We start from the raw sequence: 24,770 nt of genomic DNA, 5'->3' as shown, positions 1-24,770 counted from the left end.
TAAGAAAAAGTAAAGTAGGTGTGGAAAAATGTATTGACTTTTACTAAAAAGAGAAATGACTCTATTAGTATGGAACGTACCAAAATGACAAAATGACTTTGTTACTATGGAACGGAAGACTTTGTTACTATGGAACGGAAGGAGTAATATATAAGTGAGACATATACTCCTAAATATATGTATGTAATCAAAAAGTAATAGCATAAAATCTTGAATTGTTCATAAGTTTGATTTTATATTGCACAATTAATAATTATGCATCATCATCTATTAAGCTATTATATTAATAAAATTTTATTAAAACTAGTATATATTAATCTAAATTTTAATTTAAATTATCTACTCCCTCGCTCTAAGATACTTGAAGTCTAATTTTCTATTAAGTACAAAATTAAAAATTGATATTTAAATATTAGTGACAGAATAAAGTAGTATAAGGAAAATAAAATATTACTAGTAGAGTAAAAAAGATCCGAAGTACTAATATACTAGTAAACTAAAAGAAAAAATAAATTTTTATCAAAAGAAGAAATGATAGGAGTAAGTTGAGACCCGAAATGTAATATACATATTGCAAGTAATTTAGCCTTAGGAATGAGGATGTATTATTTACAAATTTTTTAATTCAAATTTTATAGTGTTATTTAATTTTATAAAATAGTACTAGTAGTAAATGATAATTAAAAAATTAAATTTATTGAAGCAGAGTATGGGTCATAGGCGTCATGATATGATGAAAATGGAGATGTGACGTATAAAATGTAGTGTAGGTTGTCGACGAACTCAATATTAAAAACCAAAATAATCGATCAAAGATCTTATTTTGAAATGGCTTTGTCAGCATTAAATTAAGCTTGAATACATTTTGTTAGCAAAATTATACTACTAGTACTACTATAATCGAGATTTCAATAATTTCAAAGAAAATTTAAATTCAATGTATAAAATCATATAATTACAATTTAAATTTCAGCAATTGTGTAGAATATAAATATATCATAAGATTAGATAATAGAAATATAGTAGTACTATTTGAATTCACACGCAAACATTTAGAGACAAACAAACCCATCAAATTATCCAAACACAAAAAACATTTATTTCCACTTTCTAAAAAAGCGTATTAAAACAGAAGACAACAATTCAAATCATCTCTCTCTCCCTCTCTTGAATGGGCGTAGCAATGCACGTAAAATCCGACTCCGAGGTGACGAGCCTCGACGCCTCCTCGCCGCCGCGGCCCCTCTACTACGTGCAGAGCCCTTCCCACTCTCACCACGACCTCGAGAAGATGTCGTACGGCTCCAGCCCCTTCGCCTCCCCCGCCCACCACCACTTCCACTACCACTGCTCCCCCATCCACCACTCCCGCGAGTCCTCCACCTCCCGCTTCTCCGCCTCCCTCAAGAACCCCCGCCACTCCTCCGGCTGGCGCCGAATGCACCTCAAGTACGACGACGACGGCCCGGAGGCGGAAGGCGGCGAGGAGGGAGAGGGTGAGGATGAGAGAGAGGACGGCGGCCAGGTGAAAAAAATGAGATCTTTGTCAATTGTCTTTCAATTAAATGTGAATTAGTAAACTAATTTTCCATTTCGCTTAATTTTGATTTGCAGGTGAGGTTCTACGTGGCGTGCTTTCTGCTCTCATTTGTGGTGCTGTTCACCATTTTCTCTTTGATTCTTTGGGCGGCGAGTTTTGCTTACAAGCCCAAGATTCTTGTTAAGGTTAGTTTAGATTTCGAGTTTGTCTACTGTTTTTGGAGCAAGAATGCGTGATCGGTGAATGTGGACCTCGAATGCTTGAAAAGAAGCAAGAAATTGTGTCAAGATTCACTTTTTGTGTTTGTTTGTTTGTTGTTGTTGTTTGGTGTTTTGGTCTCTTGTCGTTACTTGACCTTACTGAGTTAACTCGCTCTCCGAGTTCTCATATTGTGTATAGTGGGTTATATGAGTAGTTCCAACGGTCAATAGCTTTTCATAAGTGGAGAAGCGTAAAGAAAGGATTTTTACTCCACTGGTTAAAAGCAATGGAACACCCTTTTTTTTGGTAACCCTAACTTGAAAAAGGGGCACATCAAGTCTACAAATTTTGAACTAAAAATACTGCTTCAGATACATGATTGAATTGTAATGATGTGAATAGATTGGATTTTACAATTTTGGAATAATGTGAGTAGAATTTAATTTTGTTGGAAGCATCAAAATAATTCAGTATACTAAGTGATAAGGATTGGTGCTGATATGTTACTATCACCAACTGCAAAGGTCTGTTTCAGTGTGTATCCATTTATTGAAAACTGAGTAGTGTGATGATATGGTGTGGACAGAACATTTTGTTTGAGAATTTTTATGTACAAGCTGGGATGGATGCCAGTGGGGTACCAACGGATATGCTCACCTTGAATTCGACGGTCAAGATCTTCTATCGCAATCCAGCCACCTTCTTTGGCGTCCACGTCACCTCCACCCCCCTCGAGCTTCACTACTTCGACCTCAAGCTCGCGTCCGGCCATGTGAGTTGCCCTCGTCCCTTGTTTCACTCTCGTACTTTATCGACATGAGATTAGCTAGGGCACGCGTTTGTGTGGATGCTGTTTTTAATGCTAGCTTTCATGGCAATGTGGTGTGTCCATGGCTGAATTGGTTATGAAATAGTGACATGCAGCTCTTAACTGTTTTGTATTGTTCTTGCGTTCGATGTGTCATTTCGCAGGTGGTCGATTAGTTTCCATTTCTAGAAACTACGGCAAAAAGTTGTGTATGTCCATATACTAGTATGGTCTTAATATTAGAAAGAGTGGGAAAACTTAATGCTACCTTATTTGTGACAATGCTCAAAATTAATCGAAAACTACTAAGTGGTTCGTGTTTGTGATAATTTTGAGGAGCAGATGGCGAAGTTCTATCAGTCGAGGAAGAGTGAAAGGAAAGTGATTGCAGTGGTTCAGGGGCGGCAGGTGCCCCTCTATGGAGGGATAGCGGCTCTGGATGTTGCTAAGGGGCGTGTGGACGACATGTCGGTGCCACTGAACCTAAGCTTTGTAATAAGATCGAGGGCATACATCTTAGGAAGACTGGTGAAGCCCAAGTTCTACAGAAAAGTTATGTGTGAAGTTAGCCTTAGAGGTAACCATTTGGGCAAGCCACTTAGTATGATCAAGTCTGATTCTTGTGTTTATCATTAGGAGATATATTACTAGTTTGTAGTAGTGACCATATTTATATATGCAAATATTCTTCTCTGGCCCTTGCATTCTTGGTAAAGAAAAGTTAAGTTTGAGCCCTTATTAAGGGATCCATCGATAAGGTCGTCGTTCCACTGACGAGGTCACACACGACACCCGTGACATAGAGCATCCACGATAGAACCCGAACCTATGTTTTTCCCTTACACTTCATGTGTCAATTTTCGATACTTTAATATATTGATAAATCGCATAGTGATACTAAAAGAACCAAATAACCAGGGTAATTAATGGCCAAAAGGAGAAAATTGACATAAAAGTAACTTCATATTACATTTAACAAATACAATGATTGTCTCCCAAAACCTACTAACAATCTACGTAATTCAATATTTCCCAAAGTGAAAAAAAAAATCAAATTACAAGAAAACAAACATCACCCCAAAAGCATTTTTTCAAAAAATAGAAGAAGGTAACTTTTATATATAAAGAGAGAGATTAATTTTTTACCCCTGAACTCCTCCTATCAAGCTATTTAGTATAATTAAATAATTTACTAAGGCTTAAAGAAGCTAACTTTGACACCGGTGTCAATCACAACATACAGACCAGCTGCAGTCAAAATTGCACTAAGGCCCATTCCAAGAAGACCTAAAAACCAGTTGATCCACCAAGATGGGCTATATGTTTTGGGCTTCTTCATCTTCAGCCACATGAAACACGGGTAGGCCAACGTTACCGGTAGAGAGATCCCTCCAACAAGCCCGGCCACGCTCCCGAGGAACGGGATAGCGACAGCCACAAAGAAGCATCCGAACCCAAACATTGCTCGAATGATCACCCGGAGCCACCAGGGCGCCGGCTTCTTGCACCTCGTGGTGTAAGCGGATTCCATGTCGTCGAACATAGGCATTCCGTATAATTGGAAAGAGCATATGGCATTTATTATGACAAAGAAGCTTATCAGGCCCAATACGGACCGCGCAACGTCTCGGCTATGGAACCCTAGCAGGGCCGCTAACATACCTCCGTTTGGTGGAATCTGTCAATTTTCACACAAAATCAAAGTCAGATTTAATTCTTTTTTAATACTTGGTATATAACTAGAATAAATGTATGTACCATGCCACCGTATGCCCAGTATCCGCCGATTGCCAACGGGAACAAGCACATCGCTACTAACGTATAAGCAACTTTCACACCTCTCCACATTGGAATGCTTGATGGATGCTTCTCACTGGAAGGCATGGTGGCCTGTGCAAATATTTGAAATTATTAACACATTCTAATGTCGAAGTTGGTGTAAAAAGTAAAAACCAGAAATGCAATGAGGATTAGTTTTGCAAATAACCATGAAACATGTGTTGTTGAAAAGTCCATTCTGCCGCAAAGTCACAAGTCAAGATTTCTTATGATTTTAATTCATATTTTATTTGAGTTACATACTAATCACTTATATGCTATGACATCATTGATGTGAGATATGTGTAGTTTTTAATTCAAATCCATATAACAGAAAATAATGATAGAATCGAGATATTGAGTCAAATATGTAGGCTAATTAAATGGCAATTCGCCCAAAGTCCCATTATGAGCCTAAATCAGCCAAAATCAGTGATCATGCATTAAATTTCAAACTTGGAGAATATTCAGGAAACATTAAATTCAAGAGAAAAATGGAAGAGTGGAGTTATGGCATGAAATAATGACCTGAATTTCAAGAATGAGATTGTGGCCTCTGAAAGCAAAAGCAATGATCCCAAGTGCATTCAACACATCAAAAATCTTGGAAATTTCCGTCTTGGACCGGACCGGGTTGTAGTTGACGTTCGGCAGCCTGCCCTCCGCCACGGACACCGCCCAAATCGCGGTGCAGTACCCGACCGCGGTGAGCGACCCGACCAGCGACACCCCGGCGATCGAGTTCAAGTTCGGAAGCTGAGACAGAAGCACCGCCACGCACGTGAACACCAGGTACCACTCCACGGTCGTCAATGGCTTCGAAGTGCACCCGGCCCCACAAATCGTCTCGTAGAACATCTTTGAGGTCGCACCGCCTATCACGATCAGCGCCACGCACGTCCCACCGGAGAGGTACATGATCGGAAAAGACGCTAGAAACTTCGCTAGCCTATCACCTATTTATTTAAAATAAAATAAATATGTATACACGAATTTTGTAAAAATAGTATTTCACGTGACATACCAAAAGTTGCACTAGCTAATTGCATATATCGGCTGTAACGGATTCCATCTTCGGTAGATTCGTGGATGTGCACAAGTAAATAGAGTGTGTATAGTTGCCAAATGAAAGCCAAAGTCAAGCCAATAACGCCCCATGCCCTATAAAATTAGTAAATTACACAACATCAATTTAATCAAACCATACTAAATTTGATGAATATGTGTAACTATATTTATATGATTGATTTTACCAGCCAAGGATGGTGAAAGCGACAGGCAAGACTAGAGCTTGGATCCCAATTCCGGAGCACAAAGTGTGATAAGCTGCATAATAAGCATTTCCATTTCTTGACTCGGTGATCGGGAGCCAAGCATCTTGGGGGTCGAGTTTGGTGAGCTTGATGGCCTTTCTAAGGGGGCTGCCCAATGGGGTGATGAAACGTGGCGTCCGGATTCGTGGCGTTTTGCGGTTGGTGCCGCCCGGGGTGAGGAGGGGCGATCGGGTGAGGGAGGGCGAGTGGAACTGCGAGGGAGGGAGCGACACGATAGGAGGGGTCGGAGCCACGGACATCGGCCGTGGGGTTATCGGAGCCGAATTTACGGACTCCGTCTCACCATGTGCCGGATGGTGGTCACCCATTTTTGGCTTCTCTTGTGTTGGTGAGTGTGTGTGATTATTGAAATATTGTAGGGGTGGCTAATTTCTATTTCCTCACAAAGTCACAAGCTTTGTGGAAAATATGAGGGTGCATTTATAGAGATGGTGTGCTAAGGTGTTTTAATTTGATTTTTTAGGATAAAGCTGGTTTGATTAAAATGGGGTGGAGTATTTTAGATGTGTGGGGGTGTGTAATTGAATTGAATAATTGTATAGTTGAGCATTTAATAATTGAAAAATAGGTGGTTAGTGTGTGTAAGTTGACCAATTTTTTAGTTGATTTTGACGAAATAAAGCAAGTATGGAATTTACGAAATTGGCTGGCTGCTTATGCTGTTGGCCCTTTTTATTATACTGAATTTGCGTGGAAACATGCTATTGTTTTCACATACAAGGACAAGGTCGTGTTTGGGGGGCTATCTTTGTTTACGAAAAGAATATGGGAAATGCATTACTAGTTGTATCATGAGTGTTATTTTATTTAAATTGTTTTTTTTTATATATATTTTTGTCATTTTCTGATCTAAATAAAAGATATTTAAACTAAGAGGTCTCGCTCAATTTTTTTGGATGAGCATTGAACATTGACTGAATAATCCAAACAACACATTCAAAATTACACAAAAATCTTATAATGTGGTAATATCAATCTTATATAATTTGCTGCCAATTACAAGAAAACCAAGATTTAACTAGCTAGAGTGCACTTTGAGTATGTAGCAGTTGTAAGCCAAAAAAATAAAATAAATCCAAGACTCATCAACCCATTATGTGATGCACTCAGTCTAGTTCTCCATTTAAATAGTATAATACTATAACTTATTCTGGTCATCAATGTTTGAATATTACGAATTTAATTCAACCAATAGTGAGAAAAGAAAAAGTAAATAAACCACAAGTTGACGGGAAAGAAGATAAAAGAAAGTAACTATTTACAATTATTGTTGATTAATAATGTTTCCAATGACAAAATACAGCCATCAAAGAGTTAGTGATGATTTTGTGGCAGGATAAAAACAAAGATTAGGTACATAAGTTGAATTATTGAATGAAGAAAGTAGTGTACTTATTTCTTTTATGAGATAGAGGGGAAATAAAATGATAAAATTGGAATCATGTCACAAACACAAGCAGAGAGAGAAGCTTCACATCACAAGTCCATCTCAAATTTTGTGTTATAACCGAACGCCATATATTTTTTATAAAAATATTATGAGTTGTATAGAAAAAAAACATTTAAATCACCTCGGACAACCACTTTGAATAAATCCGAGTCATGATGTTGTTTTTATATTAGCATTATTCTATTTTATTTGTATTTTATGTTATATTACTATTAATAGCATAATTTAATCATGTCCTAATTGACGACAATATGAATAAAAAAGTACATTGGTCAAATTTCTCGAGAAAATATTTCTATTGGGGTGGAAATTCGGTCGGTTCAATTCCGACCGAACCGATTAGCCAGTTAACCGACTTCATTTTTTTTGAAATTCAGAATCGAAATCGAACCCTTTGTTGGTTCGGTTCCTCGAGGAACCAATCGGTTCGGTATTCGGTTCCATTGAAGAAACCGAACTCAAGTGCAATATTATACATTAAGTAATAAGTGATGAAATCAAAAGGATAAAAAGTAAAAACCATGATTCTATTCCATCATAAAAAAACCAAAATTCCAACAAAGTCTACAAAACTAAGTCCAAAACCAATATAAACCAGCATTCATCAAACTAATTTTTACTTTTGTAAAACCAAAATAATAAAATTAAAAAAATATATAAAAATTAAATATTTAGAAAATAACGGTTATCCGGTTTAAACCTTTCAGTTCTCGGTTAGAACCGGAACCGAGATTAACTTAAACTTAATAACCGGAATCAAACCTTAAGCTTATTTTTTCGGTTACCGAAAACCGTAAAACAAGGTTCGGGTTTAGGGTTTAGGGCCGAGAACCGAGAACCATTTCCCCAGGCCTATATTTCTACTTTCTTTTGAAATAAAGAAAATGAAAGCATTTCAAAAAAATTTCTTTTAATTTATTGTTTGCAATTGCCGCTTATTAATACTTAGCCTATCTCCAAGGGTACACTAAAACTTAAAATGTGATAGGTTATTTATTAGCTCCAACATTACTTCAAAACCAATCTCATTTTTATTTTTGGGAAAAAAATACCTATCTTTAAGTTTACACTAAATCTAAACACAAAAAACTTTCAAATTTTATGAGTAAAAAAGATATAATATAGAGAATACTATTATTTTAAGTTTGAATTTAATATAAATGATTAAAGTAAAATCATATTTATATAACATTTACATTAAAATAAATTTGAATTTAGTGTAAATGATCGGAGATGTACTTATATATAATCTCAAGCAAAATAAGAAATAGCACTAAAACAGTAATGTTTGAGAATCCTCTTATTAATAGATCTAGCCACATTTCAGTTAATCGTTATTATTACAAGTATTGTTAAGTGGTCACATCTTTAACCTAGGCCTATTGATTTTGAGAAATATGTACTGTCCAATTTGACACATATTTCATTAACTTATTTATAAAATTAATATTGTATATAAAAATATAATACAAATTTCATCAACTTTTTTCACATAATTTAGTTTACATTTGCTTAAAACTCACATCAAGTCTAAATGAAATATCTAATGAGAGAACTGCTGAATTTTATCTTGACTTATTAAAAGTAATTGATGAAAAAATTTCTAAAAGAAGGTGGTCGTCCTTATCTTAGGGAAAACTGGACTTCTATATATGAATGAAGTGTATATGTATTATGTAATCAAAATTGGACAACGTTTTAATTAGTGTATCCTGTATAGGCTGTATAGCAGCCAACAGATAGATAGATAGATACAACTATATATGGCTCACATAGTTTGAATTTCAGGTCTGTAATTAATGGAAATCGACACAGGGTATGTGACAAATCTCTAATCATCATAATCTTATAAATACATTATTAAAATAGTTATGCTGCCATTAAAGACTTTTCCTTCATCGCAATTAATTCCTACCTACAAATTTAAATTATACTCAGATATATTTAACAATAGCACACCATCACTCCATCAGATATAGATGCTCTATAGAAAACAAAAAATATCATAATCACACACGCACAAAAATATATTATCGAACATGTTTTATTTCTATTTTAATTAGATGATTTCGTATAATTGATCTAGGGGAAAGGTCTATCTCTTAGCCATTTTGTTGGTCGATATAGGTATTAGAAGTTATTTTCCTATGTTTCTTTATTATTATTATTATTATTATTATTATTATTATTATTATTATTATTTTATTTTTTAATGAGGCTAGCTGGTTTGTGCTGTGTGTGTTGGCTTCACAACATAAAATGGAGTGTGAATATTAAGGGGGGAAATAGAATCTTTGCCAAAATTGCAAGAAAAATGATAGTACATCTCTAAAAAGTAAGCAAAGTTGGCAATTTATTCGAACATGAGGAATCTAATAAAAGTATAGTTGGTAACTTCAAAAGCATATCTTTTGACCCAATAGAGAAGTTTCTTGGAGAATACTATAAAATCGGTGAGACTTAATTTAAATATTAACCAACAAAATTCTACAAGTAATGTAAACTCTTTATAAAGGTTGAGGTCAAACTCAACCATTGAAACACAAAAGTGTACACTTGTCAACAGAGGTTTAAAGACATAGTTTTTAATATACAAATTAACAATATAGTAGTACTATAATCTATGTTCCCTCCCTCTTATAAAAAAAAGCTTTACATTCCTTTTTTGACCTTCTCCATGATAGCTTGATAAGTCTCCAATTTTCGTTAAACCGGAAAGTATTATTTAACACAAAATTTTGTGTGAGACTATTTCACAGTGAGATGGGTGAATATAAAGTTTGCATTTAGTGACGTGTATTTTTTTATTATGTTTGGATCCAACTTTAGTATAATGAAACAGTTTCACGCGAAACTAGGAGTGAATATGGCCCAAACTACAAAGAATTTAACGCATTGGGCCTCAACTTAAATAAGCCCATGTACGTTGATAGCCCACGAAAGCCCAAAAAGATGTGGGATTGAAATCATATTGAGCTCAAAGTTTGAGAGAGGAATTTTACGTAGTTATTTGATGTTGAGCAATGCTAGAAAATCTTTAAAGAATTGTTAGTTTGTATTTTTGAAGGGTTATTATTATTATTGCTAATTGTTAAGTGTGTTTTTTTTTTGAAGTTTTTTTCTTTTTTTCATCTTTTAGTTGATTGTTAATTGTGTGGATATTAAAACCAAAAGGCTTATCTGGAGTTGCAACTTCAACTTACATAACGGTCAATTAGCAGATTGTAGGGTGAAGAAGAGTGTGGAAGAGGGAGATGGCGAGCTTGAAGCCGCCCTTCTCTCTACAAACCAGACATGTCGCCCAATTCCTCTTGCCATTTCCGACTTCAAGATTCTACTCTCCCTTCGCCTCTCGTAATCTCTTCCTCTATATTTTGTCTTGCTGTGTTTTTATTGTTCATTGCTTCCACCCAAGACTGAATTTTGTTGGATTTCCTGCTATTTCTCTTATTTGTAATTTCTGGGGTTTCTATTTGGAGTGAAAATGATCCAATTTTTATTCACTTAAATTTTCCCCATTCTTGATTGGTGAAGATTTTTCCTTTCAAATATTAGCTGAAAGCAGCCTTGCATATGCTTTGACATTGTTTATTCTATCAATTTAAATTAAACCAGTGTATGAAAAAGTTTCTGTTTGGATTTATGATGTTATAACATATACTCATTTATTACTGATTAGAACTTAGAAATGGGTTAGATATTTGCTTCTTTGGTTAAGAGTTGTATTGTTCCCTTTTTCCTTGTGTTACATTGTAACTTGAAATGATTCAATACAGGTAGTAGAGATTACAGAGGCTTCACCTTGCAATCTCTTGCATCAATTGATCCTTGTTCATTCAGCTATAGGCGTTCCCATGCGAAAAGGCTCGTTGCAAGTGGTAAATATCTCTTTGCATCTATTGATGAATGCTTGTAGTATTTTCTAGCTTAGAATGATACACAAAATGCATATTGGTTCCCTTTCTTTTCAGCTTCAGCTCAGCCCTTGACTGGGGAGTTAGTGGAAGAAAAACTGTTGGATCCTTCCACGAGTGGTGACTCCATCCGCAGAAGATTTCTTGAGTTTTATGCTGCGAGAGGTCACAAAATTCTCCCGAGTGCTTCTCTAGTCCCGGAGGATCCAACAGTTTTGTTAACGATTGCTGGAATGCTTCAGTTCAAGCCTATTTTCCTTGGGAAGGTTCTATACACGCTTCCTCAGCTTTTCTGTTAGGTTCGTGAGTACGTATAGTCGAGGTTATAGTATATGACCAGGAAATCCTTAAAATCTGAGGTTTTGGTGGTCTTTTAATAACCGTGTGATTGTTTGTATATGAGTATGTCTGCACGTTTGCCAAGTATGTATATGTTTATGTGTCATTTTCCCTTCTCAAGTTAAGAAACCTTTTTGCTAGCAAGCCTTCAAGATCTTGCTCTGTTATCTCCATACCCCATGTTAGTTTATGCTGATTTTAGATTGAATATACGACTGATCCCATGTTTGCTAACTAACATTCGATGTTTACTTGAAAATTTTGCAGGTGCCTCGAGAAGTACCCTGTGCTGCCACCTCTCAGAGATGCATACGAACAAATGATATAGAGAATGTAGGGCGAACCTCCCGGCATCAGACATTCTTTGAAATGCTTGGGAATTTTAGTTTTGGAGATTACTTCAAACAGGAGGCTATAAAATGGGCCTGGGAACTATCAACAGTGGAGTATGTATCATATGATGATTGATCAAAGCTTTCTACTGATATAGGAGTGCAATATAGAGTAATTTTAATTGCACCTTAGCCTGCATAGGTGTTTCATCATAATCATATAGAAATGGTGCATGACTTAAAATTACCAAGAGACCATCTTCGTTCCTTTTTCCTTTGAAAATCCTCTTCATAAAATCATCTTGCTTTGTCACATTAATTTTTAGTTTTCGGTGTCTATATTCAAATCTTCTAGCATCTAATGCAATAATTGTTGCATATAGGTTTGGACTACCAGCTGAAAATTTATGGATCAGTGTGTATGAAGATGACGATGAAACTTTTGCAATATGGCATGATAAGGTTAGTAGAACCTCTGTTGTTTATTGATCTACCTATTCGTAAATTCTTAAGAGGCATATCGATTTATGAAAATGTTACGTTTTTCTGATTATATTTCGTTTTCATAGATGGGTGTTCCAGCAAACCGCATAAAGAAACTCGGTGAAGAGGATAACTTCTGGACGAGTGGAGCGACTGGTCCGTGCGGACCATGCTCTGAAATTTATTACGACTTCCATCCCGAGAGAGGGCATTCAGATATTGTAAGCAGCTATCTTAATTAGGACAGAAAATTTTCATTTTTTGCCATGTTATTTTATACAACTCTTGTTACAGGATCTTGGAGATGATTCGAGATTCATAGAGTTCTACAACCTCGTCTTTATGCAATACAATAAAAAGGAAGACGGATCACTCGAACCCTTAAAACAGAAGAACATAGATACTGGACTTGGGTTAGAGCGCATGGCTCGCATTCTTCAACGGGCAAGTCTGCTGAACCGAGAGAAACAACTTATTCGAGTACTATATGTTGTGTCTGAGTGTCGCACATGCTTAGCCACTCGTTTTCTCTCTTGCAGGTTCCAAATAATTATGAAACTGATTTGATTTTTCCTATTATCAAGAAGGCTGCGGATTTGGCATACGAGTCGTATTCGCTTGCAGATGAGTCTGCAAAAACGAACCTTAAAGTACGCTATTGGTGGAGTTGCCATATTCATTGATATTTCTTGTCTATGGAGTGATTGAACCGGTTTTTATTTTTTTTGATCCAGATAATCGGAGACCACATGCGTGCAATAGTTTATCTTATATCAGACGGTGTTTTCCCATCAAATATTGGAAGAGGCTATGTGGTTCGTCGTCTGATCAGGAGGGCAGTAAGAACCGGAAGGCTGTTAGGTATTAGGAGAGATGGTGTGGGAGGCCTTGAAGGTGCGTTTTTGCCAATTTTAGCTGAAGAAGTTATCAAATTAAGCACCAATATTGATCCAGACTTGAAGACACGAACTCCCCGCATCCTTGAGGAGTTGAAGAGGGAGGAGCTTCGCTTTGTTCAGACACTCGAGAGAGGAGAGAAGCTTCTTGAAGAAATCTTAACTGATGCGTTGTCGACTGGACAGAGGAACGGGACTGTGCCTTGTATATCTGGCAAGGACGCGTTTCTTCTCTATGATACGTATGGTTTTCCAGTGGAGATAACTAGTGAAGTTGCTGAGGAACGGGGCGTTGGTATAGATATGGTTGGTTTTGATGTGGAAATGGAGAATCAGAGACGCCAGTCGCAGGCTGCACACAACACAGTAAAGCTCTCTGTTGGAGATGGAGCGGAGTTGACAGATAACATTCCAGACACCAAGTTTCTTGGCTACGACACACTTTTTACTAGAGCAGTGGTTGAGGGTCTCTTAGTAAATGGTAAGCCAGTAGGGGAGGTTTCTGAGGGAAATGAAGTTGAAGTGTTGCTAGATAGAACCCCGTTCTATGCTGAATCGGGAGGGCAAATTGGGGATCACGGGCTTCTGTATGTAACCAATGCTCAGGAAAATAAGGAAGCCGTCGTGGAGATACAAGACGTGCAGAAGTCACTTGGCAACATATTCGTTCACAAAGGAACTGTAGTGAAAGGCCTAATCAATGTAGGTGGAGAAGTTGAAGCTGAAGTCGATGCAAACTTGAGGCAACGGGCAAAGGTGTGAGTTTATTCACTTGTGTCGTCTCGTGTGATTTTTTATGCCATTTGATTGACCGTATTTGCTTCTCTTTCAGGTCCATCACACTGCCACACATCTCCTTCAGTCTGCTCTCAAGAAAGTGGTAGGTGACGAAACCTCTCAAGCCGGCTCTTTGGTGGCGTTTGATCGCCTCAGGTTTGATTTCAATTTCAATCGACCTCTTCGCGAGAATGAGATTGCAGAGATCGAATTGCTGATCAATCAATGGATTGGAGAGGCGACACTCCTTGAAACAAGAGTGATGGCGTTGGCTGAAGCTAAAAAGGCTGGAGCTATCGCAATGTTTGGTGAAAAATACGGAGAAGAGGTGTGGTTCTGATCTACCATAAGCTTAGATTGTTCGATAATTTTATTTTGTAACACGAAAACACCATTAGGTACGCGTTGTGGAGGTTCCCGGTGTCTCCATGGAGCTATGTGGTGGCACACATGTAAAGAACACTTCAGAAATACGCGGTTTCAAGATAATATCCGAGCAAGGGATAGCTTCGGGAGTCAGACGCATTGAGGCCGTGGCTGGCGACGCTTTTATAGAGTATGTCATCACCAGAGATAACTACTTGAAGCAGCTCTGCTCTACTCTCAAAGTATGCTAATTCTCAACTATTTCTTGTTTTGGTAATTGCCACATTATTTAAAGACAGTGAACTCGAACCTGAGACGACCTCAGACTCCGGCATTAACTCTTTTTTGTGAAAGGTAAATGCTGAAGATGTTACAGCTAGAGTGAACAATCTTCTCAAGGATTTACGCGAAGCAAGGAACGAGGTCTCCTCTGCTCGTGCAAAAGCAGCGATCTACAAAGCATCGAGCATCATTAGCAGCGCGTTCACAGTAGGATCTTCGTCTAAGATAACGTAAGTAACGTGTTGTCTATTCGAGAAAGTTTGGCCTTCATCTTACTTTCAAACTTCTCTACCGTGCAGAGTGCTAGTGTCGAGCATGGAGGACATAGACGCTGATGCATTGAAGAGTGCGGCCGAGTATCTCGTGAGCAATCTGCAAGATCCAGCAGCGGTGATCTTGGGTTCATGTCCAGATGAAAAGAGGGTTAGTTTGGTGGCTGCATTTTCTCCGGGAGTGGTTAAACTCGGGTTGCAAGCGGGGAAGTTTGTGGGGTCGATAGCGAAGGTGTGTGGCGGGAGAGGCGGGGGGCGCCCTAATTTTGCTCAGGCGGGTGGGAGCGAGCCGGAGAATTTGCCGGCAGCACTTGAGAAAGCGCGGGAAGAGCTAGTGTCCGCGCTTTCTGAAGCAACTTGAGTTATGTTGCTTAACATAATAATGTTAATGTGTGCGGGAATATATTCTTTATGGTAAAGATGGATGTTTATATGTTAGAAGCAAAGGATAGATTTTGATTATAGTGTAAGAAACATTTGTTATGGTGTGACATGCGTTACAGTCTAAAATTAGCCATTTCATTGCTTTGGAAACTAGTGTCAACAATATTAATAAATGCGCACACACACACAAATATAGCAAACAATGTCTTGTTTTTGACTGGGAGAGTCGGTGCGTCGACATTCACTTTCAAACCGTCCACTTCGTATATTGGATAACAGTTATTCTTTGTTTACAAGCAAGTGCTCCTAATTATGAAATTAATAGTAGAATGAATTAGAATATGAAATAAGGAGGAAGTGCTTCTAAATTATGATTTCATATTTAAATCTATTTCACATAATAAATCAATAACTAACATTTACTTTCATTTTAGAAGTATAGAAAAATAGATTTTTATTAAAATTCAATAACTATTCATCAGTGGAGAAGTTGGAGAAGGGATTTTGCAATGAAACGCCGATATGAATGTTGAAGTCAGTGTTTTTCTATTATTGATATTGATAGCGCGTTTACGCACTTTGGTGTGTCTATCACTCTGCATCAGCAATTCCCAATATATATCCAATATAGGAGTAGCAGCTATTTTTGAGCTTTTTTGAAATCTCTGACACCTGTATTCCATTTCCACCCCCTCTATATATGTATGCACTCCAATCGCATAATTCCATTCACAACCAGTGGAAAACAACACACTAACTACACTGCCTACACACAGTTGTAGCAAATCATGGCCGCAATTGGTTTATTCTTGTTAGTAGCTCTACTTCTGGCTTCCTCTGCCGCTGCCTGCGATCGCTGCGTGCACCAATCAAAAGTCGCCTTCTTCTCCAAAGCTCAAGCTCTTCAATGTAACAATATACTATTTCAATTAATTTGCATTTATATTTAGTAATATGTGGCAAAAATTGCAGCTGGAGCTTGCGGCTACGGCTCTCTGGCAATCGGATTCAACGACGGCCGCATCGCAGCGGCAGCTCCGTCCATTTACAAAGACGGAGCTGCCTGCGGCGCTTGTTTTCAAGTAGGCTATCTATTTTATTAAATTAAATTCATCTAATCTGAATTTTGCTACTGATGATTGATTGATATATGTTGGCGTGGCAGATTCGATGCGACGATAAGAAAATATGCAGTGAAGAGGGGGCGACGGTGGTGGTGACGGACCGGAATCACGACAACGCGACCGACTTGGTCCTCAGCAGCCGAGCTTTCGCGGCGATGGCCAATAATGGAATGGGGCCTCAGCTTCTCAAACTTGGCCTCGCTAATGTCCAGTATCGGAGGTACTAACATGCATATGTTAACCCTATTTTTAGTTTGTTTCAAAATTGAATCACTCAACAATCTTATATTTGTTTTATTCTGATTAAATACTTCTTTTGTTTGAAGTCTGTTGTTTATAATACTAACCCAATAGTGTTATTAAAAAGTGTATTTAAAAGTAGGATTCGTTTCATTTATTGCAACAAAAACGGTGATTTTCTTGAACCATTTAAAAGGGGGAAGAGGAAATGGAATGCTATTAATTCTAATAAATACGGAGTACTAGTGAATTGGAAACTATTTAATTTCATAGTCGGAAACAGTGTGGATTATTAAATTGTTTAGGTTCGGTAGACAAATCCCGTAATAATGACGTTGAATTAATTATGAGATATAGAATTATTTAAAATTGTTGCAGTGTGATTTTGTTAAAAGGATAAGTGTTAGTAGTGGCGTTGTTGCACCCACCACAAACCACAAACAATATGAATTAGCTAAGTAGGATTCGGCCCAATAATCAACTTTTGTGTGGACCGTTTTAGGCTTATAGCGGGTCCCGAACTCCCAATTTTATTGATTTGAATTTCACATTTTCTCCATAGTATTATTATCTCTACATGATTTAGTATAATGTTGAAAAAAGTAGTGAATAATAAATGCAGCTCATAGTTGTCGGATATTTTTCGTATTCAACGGTCACATTCACATACATGATTAATTGATTATATACTATTCATGATAATCATTTATTACAATGATTTAATTTGTAAATATACTTTGACCCAAAAAATTAGGGTGCCATGTGACTACAAGAAGAAGAACATGGCAGTCCGGGTAGAGGAATCGAGCCAGAAGCCACACTATTTGGCAATCAAATTACTATATCAAGGAGGCCAAACCCAAATCGAAGCTATGGACGTTGCTAAGGTTTCTTCAATTCCACTTAACAAATCCAATTTTTGAAATAATGTGACACTATTTTTTAAAATCAATTATTGTAATGTAATTTGACAGGTGGGGACTCCAAATTGGAATTTCATGGGAAGGAATTATGGGGCAGTCTGGGACACGAGTAGGGTTCCAGAAGGCGCGTTGCAGTTGCGGTTTGTGGTGACAGCGGGCTTCGATGGTAAAATGTATTGGGCTAAAAGCGTGCTTCCAGCTGATTGGGTCAACGGCGCGATTTATGATTCCGGAATCCAGATTACTGATATCGCGCAAGAGGGTTGTGCGATTTGTGATGATGGCACTTGGAAACATTAAACCAATTATATTTACATCACTGCTTTAATAGTTGGATGAGTAGAAAATTAACAGTACTTAAACATATATTTTATGAGTATTCATTTGGAATGCATACATTTTCTTTTTGGACTCCTTGCCTTCTTGTTATTGGGATACAGTTTTTTAAGTGGATGAATTTTTTCTTCTTCTTCTTCTTTGTTATTGGGTTACTGATATTAAGATTAGATGTCATATAATAGAAATAATCTAATTAAATAAATCGCACATATACAACATAACAAATGAGCTCTTGTGGCTTGAAATTATGAGCCCATTGGGCCAAAACACTAACTTGTAGATAATGTCTACAAGCTTCGAGCTAGCCCCGATCTGATTTTTTCAAGTAGTCTCATAAAATAGGTTTACTTATCATAAATTTGCAGTGTGTAGGTTTCCATAAAATCAAATTTTAAATTGTTTGTACTTTCTTACAAATCCAAAATGATGAAAAATTGAGGGTATTTTACCACATTATAGATGGAAACTTAATTTGCACTAATCACGGAATTACACACATATAAATCACATTTTTATCATTGCAATAATTTTGAAAAAACATGTCAAAAATCAAAATCAGATCAAAAAGTAATCGAAACTAAATGTATTTTAAAAATTAAAAAAAGGATAAACAGAAAAGAAACTTGAAATGGAAAGGCAATAAATGGGCATCATTGAGTGGAAAATTAATAAAGGCATGGCCTATGAGTATGACACCTAAAAAACCAATGTGTGTAGCATAAGTTAGAATATATAATAAAATAATAATAGTATTATTATTACTACGACTGGGGGAAACGGCAGAGTTAATTCTATGACAGAAGGGAGGAAGAGCACGGCCGCCGCTAGGAAAAACATAAAAGCGCGCCGCCCTATGATTTGCTCGACCGCCACCATCACCACTCTTCTCCCTTCCTCTCTCTCACTCGCATTCCAAATTCCAAACCTACTTGGAGTTAACAATTCATTTTTCCTTTAAACCATTACTTATCGCTCAGTCTTCATTTTCTGCACCCCGCAATGATTGCTGTACCAACAATTATAATTTGATTTGGCCTCTCATTAATTTTCTCTTTATTTTTACGACATTATCCCAGGAAATCATGCTATGCCTACGACTTACGGGATATTCTATATATGTACGCAAAATATAACTGAAAATAATAAATATAAATATTTTAGCCTCGTTGCAAAGTAAATAAGTACTCCTTCCCTCCGCCGGAATTCGTCACCATTTGATCGGCACGAGTTTTAAGAAATGTAAAAGAAAGTAGGTTGAAAAAGTTAGTGGCAAGTGAGTCGTACTTTTATATATACTAGTTTTAAAATAAAATGTGAGGGAGAATGGGTTAGTGGAATGTGGGGTCCATTACCAAAAATGATAAAAGTAAAAGGTGGCAAATTTTTAGAGACGGACGAAAAAAGAAATAAGTGACAAATTTTCAGGGACGGAAGGAGTACTAACTAGTAAGAGTTATATAGGGATATTAGTTCCAAAAATCATGAATTTTGGTCTGATTCTAGTATTTAATATTATAAACCTATAACTACTGTATACAATGTAGTTTATGACATAGTATACGATTAGATTTGTAGTGTTAGTAAAAAAATTAGTAATTGAGACAATCAAACGTTTAGATTTAGTGCAGAAAGTATATGTTGAATATGGTTAGATTGTTAGGACAAATTATTGAGGAACGATAGATTGATTCTTAACGTTGAGAAAGAGAAGGGGGGCCTATTTTACGCTGTATTGCATGCACACGCATAAGCTTTACCATGCATATGAGTACAAACAATACTTTAATTATGAATCGACTTTATTTGTAACGAACTAATATGATTTAAAATAGACAAGGGCCCAGTGGAACTATTTTCAAATAAGCAGTTAGCAGTGCACACCCATTTAGTAAATCTATCTTATATTGTGTAATATCCGAATAAAATATGCATATGAACAAGTTATAGTTACCAGTACTACAATTAGATTAGTAGATATGGTTACATATATATCAAAATTATAGTGCAATAAAAATAAATAACAAGCTAAGCAATTGTGAATATTTAGTGACCCTACATCGTACGAAACCACATTTTAAATTGCGGTGGAAAACTAATGGTCGGGAAAAAAACATGTGAACAACACATACGATTTCAAGTTTAGAAAGATAAACACGGCGTTAGATTTTTTTTTTTTGTTTATTATTTTGGAGTATAAAAAAAATTGTACAAATAACTTCGAAAGAGACTGGACATTAGTGATATGTTCAATATTAACAAACTACAAAGGTCTCACATTTGAGTGATATTCCCATATTCAAGTTGAACCACGTAAAAAAAATGTAAAAAAAGATGGAGTTTTTAACAAATCTCTTCAAATGTTCTGTCCTATAATTGATCGGTGATACACACTAGCGAAGTTTCTTTGACCCAACAATTTCAATCAATCAGTGATCGCCTCGGTTTTAATTTTATTTGGAGTTCAGATTCCATGTATATTACTCATGCATGCATGTTTTTTTTTTTATTAACATTTACATTCTACTTTTCTACATTTTACATTCATGGGATCAGTCTTCGAATAATATTAATAAATTTAGCATTTTAACATTAATTTGGCCCACTCAAAATCCTAGCTCCACCATTATTTATACAAGGGGGAATCTTACATACTACTCCATTTCAGTTTATTTATTTATGATATGATACAATTCACATGTAGATTTTTATGCATTCTCCTTCACATGTGATCAGTCTTTTTATTTGATGTAGTAGTATTTTCTATGTGAAATAATTCAAATAGTGATAGTGTAAGAAATGAGAAATTAAACACAAAGTTCCAATGGTAGGTTAAAAGAGAAGAAATTAAGAGGGGATAATAGGGGGCAGAGAGGTGTGGGTACAGAAGCTTTGAACATTCCAAATGGGAAAGGTCAAGTGTAGTCAGAAGCAAAATAGTATGTCAACAGTGAGGAAATTTGTTGCATGTCATATGCTGGCCTTTCCTTTTTTATTGTTAAACATTGCTTCTAGTTTAGCTTTCCATTTTCGATCATAACACGCCTCTATAACCTAATCTACCATTTTCGAATGCCAAAACTAATACTCCTTCTGTTTGTGATTGAATATCTTAAAAAATTAGTGTAATGGATATAAAAAAATAGTGATATGTTTATCCTATTTTTATATAGTGTATCTCATGTCACTCATTAAGTGAGTTGTATACCATTTTAAATTATTCGACATTACTCGACTCATAAGTCATATCCATTTATTTATGACCAAAACAACACATTTAATTAGCTCTTCTGTTTTTCTACTTCTATTTACTATCTTTCCTCTATTTTATTTTATTCTCTTTGCAACTACTCATCAAACACCACTTTATTAGAGCATCCGCAATGGTGCATAGGCCAGCCATAGGCCAGCCATTCTTTCCTCTGCCACGTCAGCAACACTAAAAAAACCACCTGCCACGTCAGATTTAGGCCAGCCATAGGCCAGCCGCAATAAAAACAATTCAAAATATACTACATTTACGGAATTAAAATTATGATTAAAATACGGAATTAAATTTAGACACGTGTACGGGAAAATTCATTAATTGCATTTTAAAAAGTTACATAGATAAAAAAAAAAAGTACATGCATAATAAAGAAAAAAAACTATCGTCGTGCAGTCCTCCGTGCCCACAACTCTTCAATTATATCCTTTTGGAGTTGAATATGAGCATCCACTTGGCGCATGCTGGCAAATTCCTTGAGTCGGCCGGCTTCATCGAGGGGTACCCCCTCTCGTACACTAGGGGTGGCCGTTCCGTGGCTTGGACCGGCTTCATCGTCACTGACCCAACTAGTCAGTTGTACGCCTTCGTCTTCGACGATCATGTTGTGCAGGATAATGCAGGCGTACATTATCTCGGAAACGCATCCGACATCCCACAAACGCGTTGGGCCCTTGATTGCCGCCCATCGAGACTGGAGCACACCAAATGCGCGCTCCACGTCCTTGCGCGCCGACTCCTGTCGTTGCTCAAAGTAGGCCTTCTTTTCATCACTTGTTTGTCGGATCGTCTTCACAAAGACCGGCCACCGAGGGTATATCCCATCCGCCAAGTAGTAGCCCATATCATGCCGGTTGCCGTTGGCCACGAATGAGACGGCTGGACCGACGCCCTGGCACTTCTCGTTGAAGAGGGGAGACGAGTTCAGGACGTTGAGGTCGTTGTTCGACCCGGCTACCCCAAAATACGCATGCCAGATCCACAGCCGGTAATCAGCTACGGCCTCGAGGATTATCGTGGGGTTCTTTGACTTGTAGCCGGTCGTGTAGGCCCCCTTCCAGGCAGTCGGACAGTTCTTCCACTCCCAATGCATACAGTCTATGCTGCCTAACATCCCGGGGAACCCATGCTTCTCCCCGTGCATCTGCATCAAATTCTGACAATCTTCGGGAGTAGGGCTTCGAAGGTACTGCTCACCGAAAATGCTGATCACGCCCCCACAGAACTCCTTCAGACATTTCAGGGCTGACGACTCACCGATGTGGAGGTACTCATCCCACATGTCTGCCGCGCCTCTGTAGGCCAACTGCCTGATTGCCGCCGTGCACTTTTGGATAGGGGTGTGGCCGGGTCTGCCAGCCGCATCGTGCCTGAAGCGGAAACACATATATTGACGCTCCAATGCCCTAACGATGCGCATAAACAACTCCCTGCGCATTCTGAAACGCCGCCGGAACATGTTGGCGGGAAACCGCGGGTACTCTGCAAAGTAGTCCTCGTACAGCCGCTGATGTGCAGCTACGTGATCCCGATCAATCACTGCTCGGTGGTGGACAACTGGTGGAGGAGGGCGAGGTATCGCCTGCTGTTCCACCATACGCATGTACCGCTCCATCCCGCTGTTCATGTAGACCTCCATAGCCTCGTTCATCCTCCGTTCGTACTCCTCAGGATCCCCACCACTACCGCTACCGCTACCACCCGCGTGATCCATCGCTCGATGATGCTCTTGAACAGAAAGTTAGAGAGAGAGAAAACTCGTTAAAACAAGTGGTGCAAATGAAAATGAAACGAAAATCGCGTTTATATATGATTTTTTTAAAAAAAAAAAAAATCGAAAATCGGCGCTGGCCGATCGGGCCTCCACAATGGCGGCTAGCCGATCGGCTAGCGTTTCGGCCAGCGACGAGCGATCGGCAAGCCCACGCCGATCCGCTCGCCGATTTTGCGCTGGCCGATTGCAATGGTTCGGCTAGCCGATCGGCCAGCGCGAAGAGTCGGCTATCCGGTCGCTAGCCGACCATTGCGGATGCTCTTAGTTCTCGCATGCACTTAATCTTTAAACAAATTTTTAACTATCCTATCGAAAGAAAATGTGCAAGTAGAGAAGGGAGTAGTACTTATAAATTTGAATCTTGGGTAATACTAGATCGATTCAACTTCAACTAAGGACTAAAAATGATGGTAGAAGAGGAGGTGGAAGCACTAGACGCACACACATTCGAAAAAATATGGGTAATTAAATGAATCAAATGATTGCATTTGCAGATTGCATTAAATAAATAGGTAGAGAAGTAGGAGTAGGGAATAGACAGGCTTAATTTTAGGACAAGTGGTGTTATGTTATCTGATAGGAGTTTTTTATGTGATTTTACATCCCAATGCGTCTTTTCATCTCTTATTCTAATTTATTTATTATTTTATTTTTAAAGAAATAATTGAATGGAGTACTACATCTCTCGCAAAAAATAAAAAAAAAATAAATTCAACAAGTCTATGCAACCAAATTTTGTACAACCAAAAATTAATTTATTTGAGAGAAAAAATAATTTATATATATATTTAATTAAAAATTATAGACATACATATAGTATAGGGAACGTGCATAATATTACAGTATTTGTGTATAATTTTTAATTTTTTTTTGAACCATAAAATATAATTAATGCATACTTTAATTCAAATTTAAAAAATAATAGAGAAATAATTCAAATATAAAAATAAAAAATTAAAAATGAGGCCAAAGACTAATAAATTGTTTTTAATTTGTTAACTAACTATATTTATTATTTTAATATTTAATTAACACATCAAAATAGCTAATATAATCTTATTTTGGTTGTACAAAATTTGGTTGTTTATCATTGCTCAAATAAATTACTCCACTCATATGAGGTAGGGTTGACAATTTTTGGCACGACACGAACCCGCACGAAATTAGTGGATATATATCAAGGCTTATTGAGTTCGTGCCGACACGATAACGACACGAAAACTTCGTGTCGTGTTCATGTTACACGTTAAGAAATAATATTAATATACTATAATAATATTATTTTTTATTTTAAAATTTTAAAATTTTAAAATTTAATATAAGATATAATATTTATATATTATATTATTATTATTATGTCGTTATTGTGTTGTGTCATATTTTTTGTTATTGTATCGTGTTGATCCGAAGTGGTTCGTGTCGTATTCGTGTTTGAAATTTTCTTAACGGGTCGTGTTCGTGTTTGTTATCATGTCGTGTCGTTATCGTGTCGACACGATAACGACATAACACGGACGATTTGTCACACCTAGTAGGAGTAGTACAGTACTATTTTTAAGTAATCCATCGAAATTAAATAATGCTAATATGATTAAGTTTTAAACAAATAAGTATACTAACTATACATCATGGGTCTCACAATCCGCTAATACTACTTCTATTATTTTTTCCCACTTTCTCTTTTATTTTTACCAATTACTCATTAAAATTTATGTCATTTACAACTTTATCCATTTTTTTATTGATGAACGTAAGTATTTGATTTTCAAAACTAGCATTCCCTCCGTCTCACTTAGAGCGTCTCCACCGGCGGAAGTCCGACCAGACGTCCGCCATTGTGAAGGAAAAGGTAGGACACGGACGTCCTGTGAGGACGTCGGATATCCGCGCGACGGGCGGGCGGACGTCCACC

The 24,770-nt window shown here is 37.2% G+C and overlaps 4 protein-coding genes across 5 annotated transcripts; 3 read left to right on the top strand and 1 right to left on the bottom strand.

Annotated features, from left to right (window-relative positions):
• The first annotated feature begins 1,087 nt into the window (after positions 1 to 1,087).
• Positions 1,088 to 3,247, top strand: LOC125190575 (uncharacterized). Its single transcript, XM_048087905.2, has 4 exons — positions 1,088 to 1,525; positions 1,615 to 1,725; positions 2,328 to 2,513; positions 2,892 to 3,247. Exons 1-4 carry the CDS (start codon positions 1,172 to 1,174, stop codon positions 3,183 to 3,185), a joined length of 945 nt encoding a protein of 314 aa, XP_047943862.1. The 5' UTR covers positions 1,088 to 1,171; the 3' UTR covers positions 3,186 to 3,247.
• Positions 3,248 to 3,493: 246 nt separating this feature from the next.
• On the bottom strand, positions 3,494 to 6,140 carry LOC125189008 (lysine histidine transporter-like 8). The gene is made up of 5 exons (XM_048086173.2): positions 5,621 to 6,140; positions 5,392 to 5,528; positions 4,896 to 5,323; positions 4,308 to 4,439; positions 3,494 to 4,227 (listed from the first exon to the last, which is right to left on the bottom strand). The coding sequence occupies exons 1-5, from the start codon at positions 6,007 to 6,009 to the stop codon at positions 3,742 to 3,744; spliced, it is 1,572 nt and encodes a 523-aa protein (XP_047942130.1). The 5' UTR covers positions 6,010 to 6,140; the 3' UTR covers positions 3,494 to 3,741.
• A 4,195-nt stretch (positions 6,141 to 10,335) lies between these two features.
• On the top strand, positions 10,336 to 15,346 carry EMB1030 (Alanyl-tRNA synthetase, class IIc). Of its 2 annotated transcripts, XM_048085791.2 has the most exons (13): positions 10,336 to 10,505; positions 10,928 to 11,029; positions 11,123 to 11,331; positions 11,672 to 11,850; positions 12,120 to 12,198; positions 12,306 to 12,440; positions 12,514 to 12,663; positions 12,759 to 12,869; positions 12,954 to 13,871; positions 13,948 to 14,220; positions 14,291 to 14,500; positions 14,613 to 14,770; positions 14,840 to 15,346. In XM_048085791.2, exons 1-13 carry the CDS (start codon positions 10,406 to 10,408, stop codon positions 15,171 to 15,173), a joined length of 2,958 nt encoding a protein of 985 aa, XP_047941748.1. In that variant the 5' UTR covers positions 10,336 to 10,405; the 3' UTR covers positions 15,174 to 15,346. The 2 variants fall into 2 exon arrangements, with proteins under 2 accessions (XP_047941748.1, XP_047941749.1); XM_048085792.2 differs by lacking the exons at positions 10,336 to 10,505; positions 10,928 to 11,029 and having other exon boundaries at positions 11,237 to 11,364.
• Positions 15,347 to 15,780: 434 nt separating this feature from the next.
• On the top strand, positions 15,781 to 17,894 carry LOC125186936 (expansin-like A2). Its single transcript, XM_048083424.2, has 5 exons — positions 15,781 to 16,105; positions 16,169 to 16,278; positions 16,362 to 16,540; positions 17,315 to 17,447; positions 17,535 to 17,894. Exons 1-5 carry the CDS (start codon positions 15,985 to 15,987, stop codon positions 17,781 to 17,783), a joined length of 792 nt encoding a protein of 263 aa, XP_047939381.1. The 5' UTR covers positions 15,781 to 15,984; the 3' UTR covers positions 17,784 to 17,894.
• Positions 17,895 to 24,770: the final 6,876 nt, after the last annotated feature.

Source organism: Salvia hispanica, chromosome 5 (assembly GCF_029641045.1).
Source record: "Salvia hispanica isolate PSC_SH4W2 chromosome 5, Shi_PSC_v1, whole genome shotgun sequence".
In the NCBI taxonomy this organism is placed as follows: Eukaryota; Viridiplantae; Streptophyta; class Magnoliopsida; order Lamiales; family Lamiaceae; genus Salvia; species Salvia hispanica.
The sequence above is the reverse complement of the archived record's forward strand: the minus strand, read 5'-3'. Positions and strand labels throughout refer to the sequence as shown.